The 12,564-nt window shown below is 36.3% G+C and overlaps 1 protein-coding gene and 1 pseudogene across 3 annotated transcripts; both read right to left on the bottom strand.

Moving 5' to 3' along the window:
* Window positions 1–1,643: 1,643 nt before the first annotated feature.
* On the bottom strand, window positions 1,644–7,309 carry LOC143589746 (uncharacterized). Of its 2 annotated transcripts, none has more exons than XM_077070425.1 (11): window positions 7,141–7,309; window positions 5,489–5,708; window positions 5,297–5,389; window positions 5,111–5,212; window positions 4,361–4,528; window positions 4,193–4,281; window positions 3,480–3,601; window positions 3,226–3,401; window positions 2,869–3,153; window positions 2,167–2,314; window positions 1,644–2,093 (listed from the first exon to the last, which is right to left on the bottom strand). In XM_077070425.1, the coding sequence occupies exons 1-11, from the start codon at window positions 7,275–7,277 to the stop codon at window positions 1,732–1,734; spliced, it is 1,902 nt and encodes a 633-aa protein (XP_076926540.1). In that variant the 5' UTR covers window positions 7,278–7,309; the 3' UTR covers window positions 1,644–1,731. The 2 variants fall into 2 exon arrangements, with proteins under 2 accessions (XP_076926540.1, XP_076926539.1); XM_077070424.1 differs by having other exon boundaries at window positions 1,645–2,093; window positions 3,226–3,407.
* A 2,331-nt stretch (window positions 7,310–9,640) lies between these two features.
* LOC143589751 (pentatricopeptide repeat-containing protein At5g50280, chloroplastic pseudogene) lies at window positions 9,641–12,564 on the bottom strand (annotated as a pseudogene). Its single transcript, XR_013145345.1, has 2 exons — window positions 11,775–12,564; window positions 9,641–10,975 (listed from the first exon to the last, which is right to left on the bottom strand). The product of XR_013145345.1 is annotated as a pentatricopeptide repeat-containing protein At5g50280, chloroplastic pseudogene (transcript).

Genomic DNA, 12,564 nt, shown 5'->3' with positions numbered 1-12,564 from the left:
TTAAATTGAAATATATTTTTTTAACTGAATTCGAATCGATTCGAACTTCATTTTCGAATCGAATCGAATTTCGAATTGGCTATTCTGAATTCGAATAGAAATTGTCAGATTTATTTCGAATTCGAATGCAACTTTAAAATTTCAAAATTCGAATTATTCGATTCGAATATTCGATTCGTTGAATACCCCTAGTGGTAATCTTGTTACTATTTCTTTATTTTCACTTTTAACTAAAGTTATGTTGAGTGCTTGCAAATAATTCCGTTTGTATACTTGTGTGTACTTTTGAACAAACAATAACCGAGTTGGATAAATGGGTATATCACCAAATCGCATACCCATACGTTATATTTTTTAAAAAGTAATCTCAAACTCGGTCCAATGCATTACCTATGCTCATAGTGATGTTTTGAGTATATACTCCTACAATTCGCATTTCATTGTCATCCCCACTTTCAATCTCATATGCAATCCACTCCTAATAATTGTCGGGGCCCAACTTTTGTCAAAGTATAAAATTTAATGGGGTATAAGTCAGGTTCTAGGCTCAAATAGGATCGGGTTGAAACATGTTCGTTCAAACGCAGTCAACATTTTTTCAGCAGAGACCAGGTCAGGTTAGACTTGTTTATAAGGGATAAGTTGAGTTTCAAACATGTTTGGGTTTAAAACCGGCTTATAAACTTTAACCGATTTCAAAAAAGGTTCCCAGACCGATTACAAAATTAGGATTTCAAGATAGGTGCAAACCAGGTTCTCTCAAACCGGTTGTTTATCCTGGTGCCGAATTGATGAAACTGAATAAGAATGTTTTATCGAATGAATGACATCTCGAATATTTAGTTCTTGTGTGTGATATTTTATTGTTTTTGAATGTTTAATAACCTATCTACTACCTACACTATACTGCTATGATTCTCTACTTAAAATTGGTTTTGTATAAAACGTCCCTTGAACCCGATGACTGTACCACTCGTTCAGTATGGATTACTTACTTTTTTCATGTTTCACTTCAACCAAAACTCGCAAATTGATATGATTATAATCGAGTACACTAGTTTTGGCTTGGTTTATCAATTTTGTGGTTCCATACATGGTTTTTAGTCACTTGTGTGTAATTTTCTTTTACACGGACTAAAGCCTCAAAACCAAAGGAAACAAAACATTATTGAAAATTGAGTAGACTGCAGTTTTCGTCCATGTGATTTGTCCAAAACTACGACTTTAGTCCAATAGTTTCAAATTTGCGATTTTTGTCCATGTGGTTTCATTTCATTTGCAATCAAACTCGATCCCACTAACCCCGTTAAGTATGGCCATTAAACCCATTAGTGTGCCCCTCACATCAAGTGTAGTTTTGTCCTTTGTTTCCCAAATACACCCCGTCCCCTCACGTGTGGGGCTTGCAAATTAGGTCTAGGAGTTATTTGGGGAGAAAAATGACAAAACTACCCCTCATGTGAGGAGCACGGCGGCGGGTTTAACGACTAGAATTAACGGGGTTAATGGGATCGGGTTTAATTGCAAGCGAAATGAAACCACAGGGACGAAAAATTGCAAATTTGAAAATATTAAACTAAAATCGCAGATTTGGACAAACCACAGGGACGAAAACGGCAGTTTAACTCTTGAAAATTGAACTAAATATATGCAACATGTACAATTTACAAACACTATAACATCCAAGAACTGAGTAAAACATTCAAGTCAAACAACATTCACATACAAAAGTCAATTAAGAAGCGGCGCACATACTCTACACATAGCCACTGCTTTAATCATATTGGATTTAGCCGCATCAAGCAACGGGTCCGCCTGAAAAGCTTTATTAAAACAGAACTTTGCTTCTTCCCACCGCCTTTCAGCAACAAATACAAGCCCAAGATTATTATATGCAGGGGCATAACCGGGCTGCAAATCCAAAGATTTAGTAAACATAGCTTTCGCACATTCATACTGCTTTCGCTGTCTGTAAAAGTTTCCCAAATTACAAAATATTGTGTGGGCCTGTTCGGGCTTTGCTAACGATAAGGCCTGTTTATATACTTCTTCAGCTTGTAAAGATGACGCGTCCGATAGTTGCAGAGCGATGCCTGGTGTGACGTTGCAGTGTTAAAAAATAAATTTTGCGGTTTAAATTAATATAAAATAAATTATAGGAAATACCTAGATTTGACCAAGCGTATGAACATTCTCTATCACGAGAAACGGCTTCTTTGAGGTATGTTTGGGATGTTTTAAAATCTTGTATACAAAGACTATGAAGCCCGAGTTGATGCCACTGGACTGGATCATCCGGATCCTCTGATATCGCCTGAAATACAAAACGGGCCCACAAATTTAGATGCTTCTGTATAATTTTATTGACAAAATAGCAAAAGACATCCTTTACGTTTAATCATTTTTTCAGTGGACGTCCTTTAGCAAAAGAAATGACAAAAAACATCCTTTACATTTAAAAACTCAACATTATGTCCTTTGACACTAACCCAGTTAACTTTTTCCATTAAATATGGTCATGTGCCCTGCACATGGGGGTATTTTGGTCATTTTACTATTGTAAATTAAAATAATATTAACTCTGAACCATTCACTGACCTAAAGATGATTAATTTTCAAGAGTAAAATGACCAAAATACCCTCATGCGTCTGCACATTACCAGATTTAACGAGAAAAGTTAACTGGGTTAGGATCAAAGGACATAATGTGATAGAGTTTCTAAATGTAAAGGATGTTTTATGTCATTTCTTTTGCTAAGGACGTCCACTGGAAAAACGATTAAACATAAAGGACGTGTTTTGCCATTTTGTCTAATTTTATTCATTTTCTTTTAGATATAAATGGAAGGCTCAAAAGCGAAAAGTCACCTGCTTTAAACTGTGAAGTGCTCTTTCTTCAACCTCCATTAACTCATTTTGTTCAATCTTAAACCCTGCTGTGATTTCATGTTGGGCCTTGTGGACCATGGCAAGCCCGGCCCACGCTATGGGCAGCCCAACTGCAAGTGAGTCCCCTTCTTTTAATATCGAAGCCATTTCATTTCCGGCCCAAGAAAGCTGTTCACTAGGGTTTTGTGACCTTTCAGCTTCCCTGATCCGATGAACAGCAACCGCATATCGAGTTGCCAAACAATCAGATTCCAATTTTGCAGCCTGCAATTAACTCAAACTGAATAACTGTATCGTTTATTTGACAAACGGATAATAACAAAAGACGATAATAACCTTCTCTAAACACTTGCCAGAGTGTCTATGATCACCAGCCATGTAATATGCGTTAGCAAGATTAGTCCACACATGTGCAGCTTTTGGGTCGGCTTTTGCAGCAGCTAATAAACATTCTTTAGCTACATTAACTGCTGTGTTTCTATCCAAACACGCCTCATTGTCACCATTAGCCCCTGCACCTAAAATTGGAGCCCTTGATGTCATTAGTGAGCCTACTTAACAAGTTTATATCTTAACAATAATTAACATACCTGCAACTACAGAACCATATCTACACAAAAGAAGGGCAGCGTAATTGATAAAAACCGAAGGGTGATTTTGGTCTTTTAAGATCAGGTCTTGGAAACATTTTGCTGAAAGTTCCAAGTTTCCGCTGGATGATAAGTATATAAGTATGTGTGTCAGTTATAGGAGTGCAAACGAGCCAAGCCGCTCGTGAGCTACTCAAGCTTGGATCGATAAAAAGCTCGAAACAAACCAAGCGTTCACGAGCTCGACCTGAGTCCAAGCCTCAAATAAAGTTTGTTAAGTTATCGAGCCGGAGCTAGAGCCTTGTATTGGAAGCTCGTTTAGGCTCATCGAGCCTTGTGTATTCTCAAGTTTACCTCTTTTAAATTTCTATGTATTAGTTTTACAATACTCAGTCGAGCTCGAGCCGAGCTTTGGTCCGTTTAAGGGTACACACGAGCTCGAGCCGAGCTTTGGCACATTTAAGATTTTTGTCAAAATATATAAAAATAAGTAAAAATGTATATAAATTAATTAATAAATAATAAACATGTCGAGCCCAAGCTTGAATAAGCAACCCACGAGCCAAGCTCGAGCTTTTGAAAAAGAGCTCGAAACGAGCCGAGCTCGAGCTCCGGTAAGTCATAATGAGCCGAGCTTGAGACTAGTCGAGCCCAGACTCGGCTTGTTTACATAAAATTACTAATTTACCCCTGTTTAAAAGTGACGCTCTTACTTTTGAAGATGAGCCATTCCGAGGTTACCAATGCAATCCAAGTTTTCAGGGACAACCACGAGTAAAGATGAAAGGACTGATATAGCACTCTATAAACAAACAATAACGGTAGATCGTAAAAAATTGTGTTTGTGATGAGGGCAATAATGGAAAAAGAAATTAGTTTACCTGCAAATGGCCTGATTTAAGTAGCAAAACACCTAAAGTGTTCCAGACGGATGCTTGCCTAACATCAGATGCCATTGACTCGTTTAACTTGCTAATAACTTCTTCGAGCTCCTTACCCTCTAATTCTTTTCCTGAACCGTATTCTTCTGAACTTCCCAGCAAAATACACTGCAAGTTTACATAAACAGATGCTAAATTAATAACTGTAAGAATATGATCCATGAGTTATATTAAAATGTATATATTGGTCAGAATGGGTCAAACTAAAAAAAGAAAATGATTGAAACGGGTCAAAACGGGTTGACATTTCTCTAGTTTTTTTTTTATGAAATGAGAATGGAGAAAACTTTTTTGTATTTTTACTTTTTGATTTATATTTCAAATTATAACTTTTTAATTATTTTTTTTAAATTTTTTAATGAGGGGTTTTTGAAATCTCAACCCACGTTGACCCATTTAAAAACCCCTCATTAAAAAATTCAAAACAAATAATTAAAAAATCATAATTCGAAATATCAATCAAAAACTAAAAAAGTAAAAGTACTAAAAAGTTTCATCCGTTTTCTCGTTCCATAAAAAAAATTTTAAAAATAAAAAAAACTTTCAAGAAAATGTCAACCCGTTTCAATCATTTTCTTTTTTTAGTTTGACCCATTCTGACCCATTATATACATTTTAATACAACCCATTCAACCCAATGGGTCACATTTGCCACCCCTAGTTTTCTAAAATAACAAAGATGTAATGTACCTGCGCATGATGAGTCTGGATTAAAGAAAGTAAATCGGGCCTGTCGATATCTTCATCACTACGAAGCAAGACTTCTTCCGCCTTTTCATATGCAGAAACCGCCTATATAAATCCTTTAAAGTTAGTGCAAAAATATAATATGATTAATATCAAATAAGTTAATAAATGCAAGATCCAAATTCCTACCTTTTGCGGTTGTCCCATTCTTTGGTACATTAGGCCTAGTATAAAATGAACATGTGCATTTTTAGGCATCTTTCGCGCAACATGTACCAAACCCTATAGATATTAAAAAAACCGGTCACATCACACATACAAATTTGTCGAACATTACAGAAACTATATTATTTTATTATTTCAACGAAGATGAGAACTCACGGTTTTAAGGCTGCTGACTTTTTCCTCACGAGACGACGGGGCACCTGGACCGTTATGATCGCCCTCAGCATCGGCTCCACAATCGATGGGGAACTCCATCTTACCGATCCGTGCACGAGATTTGCCAAGTTTTTTAGATTGTTTACTTTCTAGTTCAACTGTATCCAAATCTTTGCCAACAAAACTAATCTTGTCTTGATTGTTTTCTTCATTACTTAACCTACACAACATATATAAGTTATAACCAAGTCTATTACATAGATATGATATTATTTAGTTATAAATACATGTTATTATTAATTTATTAGCCTAGATATATTTATGGAATATATCGCATTTGATATATTTACGAAATACTCCGAAGCTGATTCAGGAGGTTTTCTGGATTCACGGAGATCAACCTTGGGCTATTATGTCTTCTTGCAGAAAAATTTAATTTCTTGGTCGTCGAAACGACAACCAACTATTTCTCGATCCAGTGCTGGAAGCCTCATGGCTGTGCAATCTTTTTGTTGAGCTGCATGCTCCGTTATACAAGGCTAAGATTGTGCATTGTGACAACATTTCAGCGGTATGGTATACTTATCTGAAAACCCGTTTCAACATCACCGAACCAAACACGTTGAGACTGAATCCATTTTATTCGTGAGAAGGTCCGCTTAGTCTGCGTTTGTGTTATTCATGTGCCAGCCGCGTTTCAGTACACCGACATCTTCACCAAAGGGCTCTCTCAACAGTTGTTTGAAAGTTTTCGGTCCAGTTGAGTATCCGTCTTACTCCCGCTCAAACTGCGGTGAACTACTAGCCTATATACATTTATGGAATATATCGTATTTGATATATGATATAAGTAGGAAACTGTATCCAATAGTAATTTCTCCCACTATAATCGGACCACTTATTCAATACTAATCATCAAATATTCCGATACCATAAATACTTTTACTTAAAATGATATTACTCTCAACACTCAAAATAATAAGCACAGTTCTATAATATTCTCACCAAAGTTCAAATTTGGGATGCCGATGAAACCCGAACCCGAAACATTATAAACGAGCATTACCCATCTCGTTAGGGTATTAGACGGGTTTGAAGTTACTTTTGAAATTTCACGGATTTCAGACCGGTATAGTAGAATTTTCAACATGCCTGATTACCCGACTACCCGATAACATATCCCCATTTACCCCAGTATATGCCCGTAAAGCCCGAAATAATTTCTTTCTTTATTTAATTTAAATAAACATATTACCAATTTTTTTTATTTTGTAATTGATTAGTCACTGGAGATGTATTATGGTAATCATTTTTTTGTAATTAATTAACTATATATTTCTTTGTCAAAACTCTATAGATACCCGACAGGTTTTGGGCAGTGTACAGTGTATACCCAACGGGTTGGGTATTTTAATAAACTAACGGATATACTTGAAACCTGTGGGTTTGCCCATTACCTGACGGGTTTGAGACAAGATTTAATAATCAAGTAAGCAAGCGGTTGTAATTGTAATTACCTAAACCCTACCCATTGTCATCCATAGTTCAAATACTAATTTAGTGAAGTTAAAATACACTCAATTAGCATCTAAATTACAGAAAATAGTAATAATAATAATAATAAGATTTTGAATTAGAAATGTAAGAGATACCTGGTGAAAGAATCAAGGGTTTCATTATCTGTAGGAGGGTCAACGTTGAGGTCAGCTATTACTATTTTAGTTCGTGACGGCGGCATCGAGCTTTCCTCCGGCACGGCGGCGGTGGTAGCCGGTGGTGGTTGGTACATGTTATTAGGGTGGAGTGGTTGGAGGCTGGACAAGAAGAAGAGTAGATGACTGACTATTATGTTATAGTCAAAAAGTTATTTATAATAATAGTCTTCAATTGTGTATCAAAATTATTTATATAGTCTTCCATTGTGTATCAAAATTCTTTCTTTCCATTTTTAGATTTTTTTTTATTTTAAACTAGTATTTTTCGTAAATTGTAAGTGTTGATAATCGATACGGTAAATTAACGTGAATTCAGTCGGTTTCAGTTATGTGTTATTGTATCGAAATTAAGATAAATATAAAACAAAAAAGTTTAAAAATTAGGGTCGACAAATGGTGTGGCATCGGTAGGTAAAACTCGATCGTTGGTAAAACCAAAACCGTTATCGATCCCAGACGTTGAGACGGTTGAGTCTATGCAAATTCAGTCGGTTTTCGTCAAGTTCGTTACGGTACAGGAACTAAAAAAAACTAAAATCAGCATTCGGTCGATTTTCGTTACGGTACTAGAACTAAAACAAAACACAGTGAGTCTACGCTAATTTGGTCGGTTTCCGTCGCGTTTGACACGATACCTTAAATAACACAAAATAATGAAAAAACAAAAAAAAACAAAATTCGCATTCGGTAAGTTTTCATTACGTTTATTCCGGGCCGAAACTAAAAAAATGCAAAAAATAAAAACAAATACTACCAATAGGGTGCCGCAAAGTGGTCCAATAAAGACTTTGCGCCACTAAACTTGTAAATTATTTTATATAATAATTGTATTTTTAAATAAAATAAAAATGTATATAAAAGGAAATTTTGAGGTGTGAATATAATCAAAAATCATAAATGACCATGTTCTCAACTAGTTATATTAACATGTTTATTATAACCTCATAATTATCAGCTAACTCGCTTGACACGTGTGCATTAATCGGTAATTGGTTGTGTTTGGGGTACCCGACGATTTAAGTATGTATAGATTAGGATTGATGTTTCTACACAAGTAAGCATATAGGTCATGCTTAATTTAAACAATTCAATTTTTCAACCTGACACGATTGATAGTTAGGAAAAGAAGATTTAATGTATTTGTGTGTTTTATTTATTATTTTGATACGAGCTTTTTTTAGTCAAATTATTTTGATGTGATTCTCCAAATATTTTCTTTGCACAAGGAAAAACAAGTAGAATTAAGTAAATCAATCTCATTTATTTTAAATAAATTTTTTATTTTAATATCATAAATCTCTCTATCCGAACAAAAAACAAGTTAGCAGGAAACTTCTCAAAATAAGCATTTAAGAAAACGTTTTTCAGGTTTTACGTGTCATTTGTAAGAAATTTTCAAAATAGGTATTATAAACTAGTCGTGACGAGTAGTTTATGATTACATACGAGTAGTTTGTAGAACCATTTAAAACCTGTCACGTGCCCTTAAACTAACCGTAACAAGCAAGTTCACTAATTATTTGCTCTTCACGATTAAATAAGCTTCATGGCTTGTGATCAACGCCCACGAGTAATTCATAAGTCATTTAGTCGCGACGACTAGTTTACATTCCCCACACGGGTAGTTTATTATTAGTTGTTAACTCGCCGCTGCTAGTTTAACCTTACAATCTACTCGTCGCGACTAAAGAACTTATGAATTACCCATGGACATTGATTACGAGGCATAAAACTTATTTAGTCGTGACGAGTAAATGATTAGTAAATCTGCTCGTTACGGTTAGTTTAAAGACACATGTCAAGTTTTAATTGGTTATACAAACTACTCGTCACGACTAGATTATAATACCTATTTTGAGAATTTCTTGTAAATGACACCTAAAACCTGAAAAACGTTTTCATAAACACTTATTTTGGGAATTTTCCCTAAAACTAATTATTATCTTGGGTCACGTGGTTTTTTGGTAATAAAAGTTCATGTTCAATTGTAAAATTGTGTTATACCAGTCAGATATTTGTTACTTATTACCTATTAGTTTACGAACATTGGGTATAACTGTTTTCGGGCTCATGTGGTTAAAATTTACTTGTTCAAATGTACATTATACAAAACTCTATCTCTAGCCCACCTTAAAATCGACTTAAAATATCATACCCATCTCAAACCCTCGAAAACTTTTAAAACTAATTACATATCCGATCTTATACCCAAATACCTCTCAAATGTTTCGGTTTCCCGTCCGGTTCGGGTTCTTTTGCATCCTAGTACTTACAAGTTACAACACCCCCTAGAAATCCAAACACAATAATTCCTAGACACAATTACAACCAGAAAACTTATATACCAATCAGATTTAATAAAAAAAAAAGAACCATACAACATTTTCCTTTACAAATCTAAGTGTGTAGTCAAACAACAAAACATTCTTTACACCTCATTAAACAGTCCAAACATTAAATTATCAGTTACAAAGTTGTTTACTAATTACTAAATCTATGTTTTGAACCGAGGATCGAACCCGTCTTTCCATGTTCAACAAGGCCGGGTTTACAAACAGTGTAACGAGCTCTAACGAACAAGACGATAAAGCTCAAACCCGAGAATCATCTCTTTCCAACAGCATCCGACCCACGAGCCGGTGACCATTTCTTCTTGTTCTTCCAAAACTCATCTTTCTTCGCTTTCTTCTTAACCTTAACCAAACCCAACTTACTACTAATTATACCCATAATCGCACTCTTATCCTTCTTATTCTTCGTAGCCGCTTTCACATCCAAAATCGACCTCAACTTATGATACGATTTAGCATCGGGCACTTGCCCGCTTTTCACCATTTGTGTATGATAATAAAACGCCCTCTTAAAATCCCGAACACGAACATAAGCATATATCAATGTCGAATAAGTAACCGAATCGGGTTTCAATCGTAACGCAACCATCTCCTTCAACAACTGCGGCAATTTACTTTCCTGCCCTCCACGCGCATACGCGTTTATCAGCATATTATACGTCATAACCGTCGGCTGAAACCCGATCTTCCCAAACTCACATACCACGTCACGCGCTTCACTATATATACCTTGTTTAGCAAACCCGTCAACCAAAATATTAAACGTGACTCGCGTTCCTTCGACTTTATCATTAATCATCATTTTCCATATTCTCATTAACGACTCGGCATCACCGGCTCGTCGGAACGCGTCGAGTAAAGCCGTGTACGTTTCTATTGACGGTTTTACCCCTTCACGTAACATGTTTTGAAACGCGATATCAGCTTTCTCATGCCACCTGCTGATTGAATACGCGTGTATCAAAGCCGTGTAAGAATGAGACGTCGGTTTTATACCGTTTTTCTTCATTTTCAAAAACGCGTCGGCCGCCATGTCACTCGTTTTCTTCTGGCGCCCGTAAGCACTGATTAAACAAGTGTATGATTTAACGTCGGGTTTTAATCCCGTCTCTTCCATTTCTATTATTAATCTTTCAATAACCTCCGGTTGCATTCTTCGACTGTACGCGTCCATTAAAACGTTATACGACGCCGTCGTCGGAACAATCCCCTTTGCTTTCATTTCAGCGAATAAACCCTCGGCTTCTTCGATTTGATTTGACTTGCTATACGCGTTTATTATCGTGTTGTAGATAATTGCGTTAGATTTCCATTTCTACTTGGATAATAAGTGCTTCTTTCTTTAAACCCTCGTCGCAAAATGATCCGGTTCAACGTTGTCTTGTTCCATTTTCTCAAATAATCTCCACGCATCATCGTACCTATTACAAAAATTCAAAATTCAAGATTAACGAAATATATCTTAGCATAAACATTGTTACAACATATGCGAAATTCCCTAATTAACGATTCTTATATGGACCAGCTTGATAGAGAAAAGCAGAGACATAAAATGCGCGAACTTTAAAAGGGCATAACTTTGGCTACAAGTGGAATGACGGGGCCCATTACCAGTCAACTGAAAGGTCTCGACAAGCCAAACCCCGTGGCAAATCTGTCAGACCCAATTTCCATCATTGACCCCCCCCCTAAAAAAAAATATTCCACCAAAAAAAGACTATAGCAACAAGTTTCGCAACATTTAAACGTTTTCAAAATTAGCTTTACGCGTTTTCTAGTTGCCCTAAGTAATTTAGGCTCTTATTTAATGTATCAATTTCAGTCTTCCATATATATATATATATATATATATATTTTTTTTTTCCCAACTAAAGTACATAAATTATAATAAAATATAATGTTTACATCAAGACTGATGGCAAACGGGCAACAGCTGCGCCGCTAGCCCTTTATTTCATATTTGTTTTGTAATTTCAAAAGTTTGGCAAACCGACATTCGGAATTTCAATAACATTTCTTCTTCATGAGAATTATTTTATCTATTATTATTTACTAGCTTCCGCACTGCGACAATTAGTTTCTCAAATCAAGAATAAGTAAAGCAACTACCTTTACATAATTTTACATACATCTTCATAATCATTATTTACAACTAATAATAACCTAATGCTATGTAACAATGCATTAACACAATAAACATAAAAAGTTAAAAACAAATACCTCCGACAACACGCAAGAGCCAAAATAGCCGAATTATACACATGAACTTGGGTAAATTCCCAAACAAAATCATAACCTTATCACCCATCCCCGCCCTCCCTAACACCGGAAACAAAGCCGAGTACGCCCACGGCGTAACCAACGAGACCTCCTGCAAACCCATCCACTCGAAAAAATACAAACAGCTCATTACCAACCCGTCTTCTTGACCCATTAACCCCAACACCTCAACACAGTCTCTCTCAGTTAATTTCGCTTCGTACCCGCCTAACGTCACGTTCTCGGGTAAATTTTTCGCAATTTCAACGATTTTGTTAATATTATTGTTTCTGTTAGTAATTGGCGTAAATTCATTTCCGGGTTTTTCGGGGTTTTCGGGTTCGGTTAGGAAATGTTGGGTTTCGGGCTGTTCGGGTTGTTCGGGTTTGTGGGAGAGGTGCCAGGAGGAACGGCGATTCTTTTGGACGGTGAATTTGTCTTCGTGAGGTGGGTCTGGGAAGTGGGTATTGGTTTGTGATTTGAAGAATTGGTGAATTGGGTCGGTGATGGGTTGGTTTTTATCGGGTTCGGGTTGTGGGTTTTGTGGGGTTTGTGGGTTTTGGAGGAATGGAAGGAAGATTGAGTTTGAGGAAGAAGGGTTTTGATTTGGGGGTTTAGTGGCTAAGAGAGTGATGGGTTTTCTGGGTTTGGTGACAGAGGTTTTGTGGCGGTGGAGATGGGTGGTATACGGTGGTGGAGTGAAGGATGATGACGGTAGAGGATGGTGGTTGAGGTTGACGGTGGCGGACAT

Source organism: Bidens hawaiensis, unplaced genomic scaffold, assembly GCF_021521415.1.
Source record: "Bidens hawaiensis isolate Kalapana, Puna unplaced genomic scaffold, B.hawaiensis_p1.1 tig00037791_1, whole genome shotgun sequence".
Classification (NCBI taxonomy): Eukaryota; Viridiplantae; Streptophyta; class Magnoliopsida; order Asterales; family Asteraceae; genus Bidens; species Bidens hawaiensis.
This window is presented reverse-complemented; position numbering and strand designations above follow the sequence as displayed.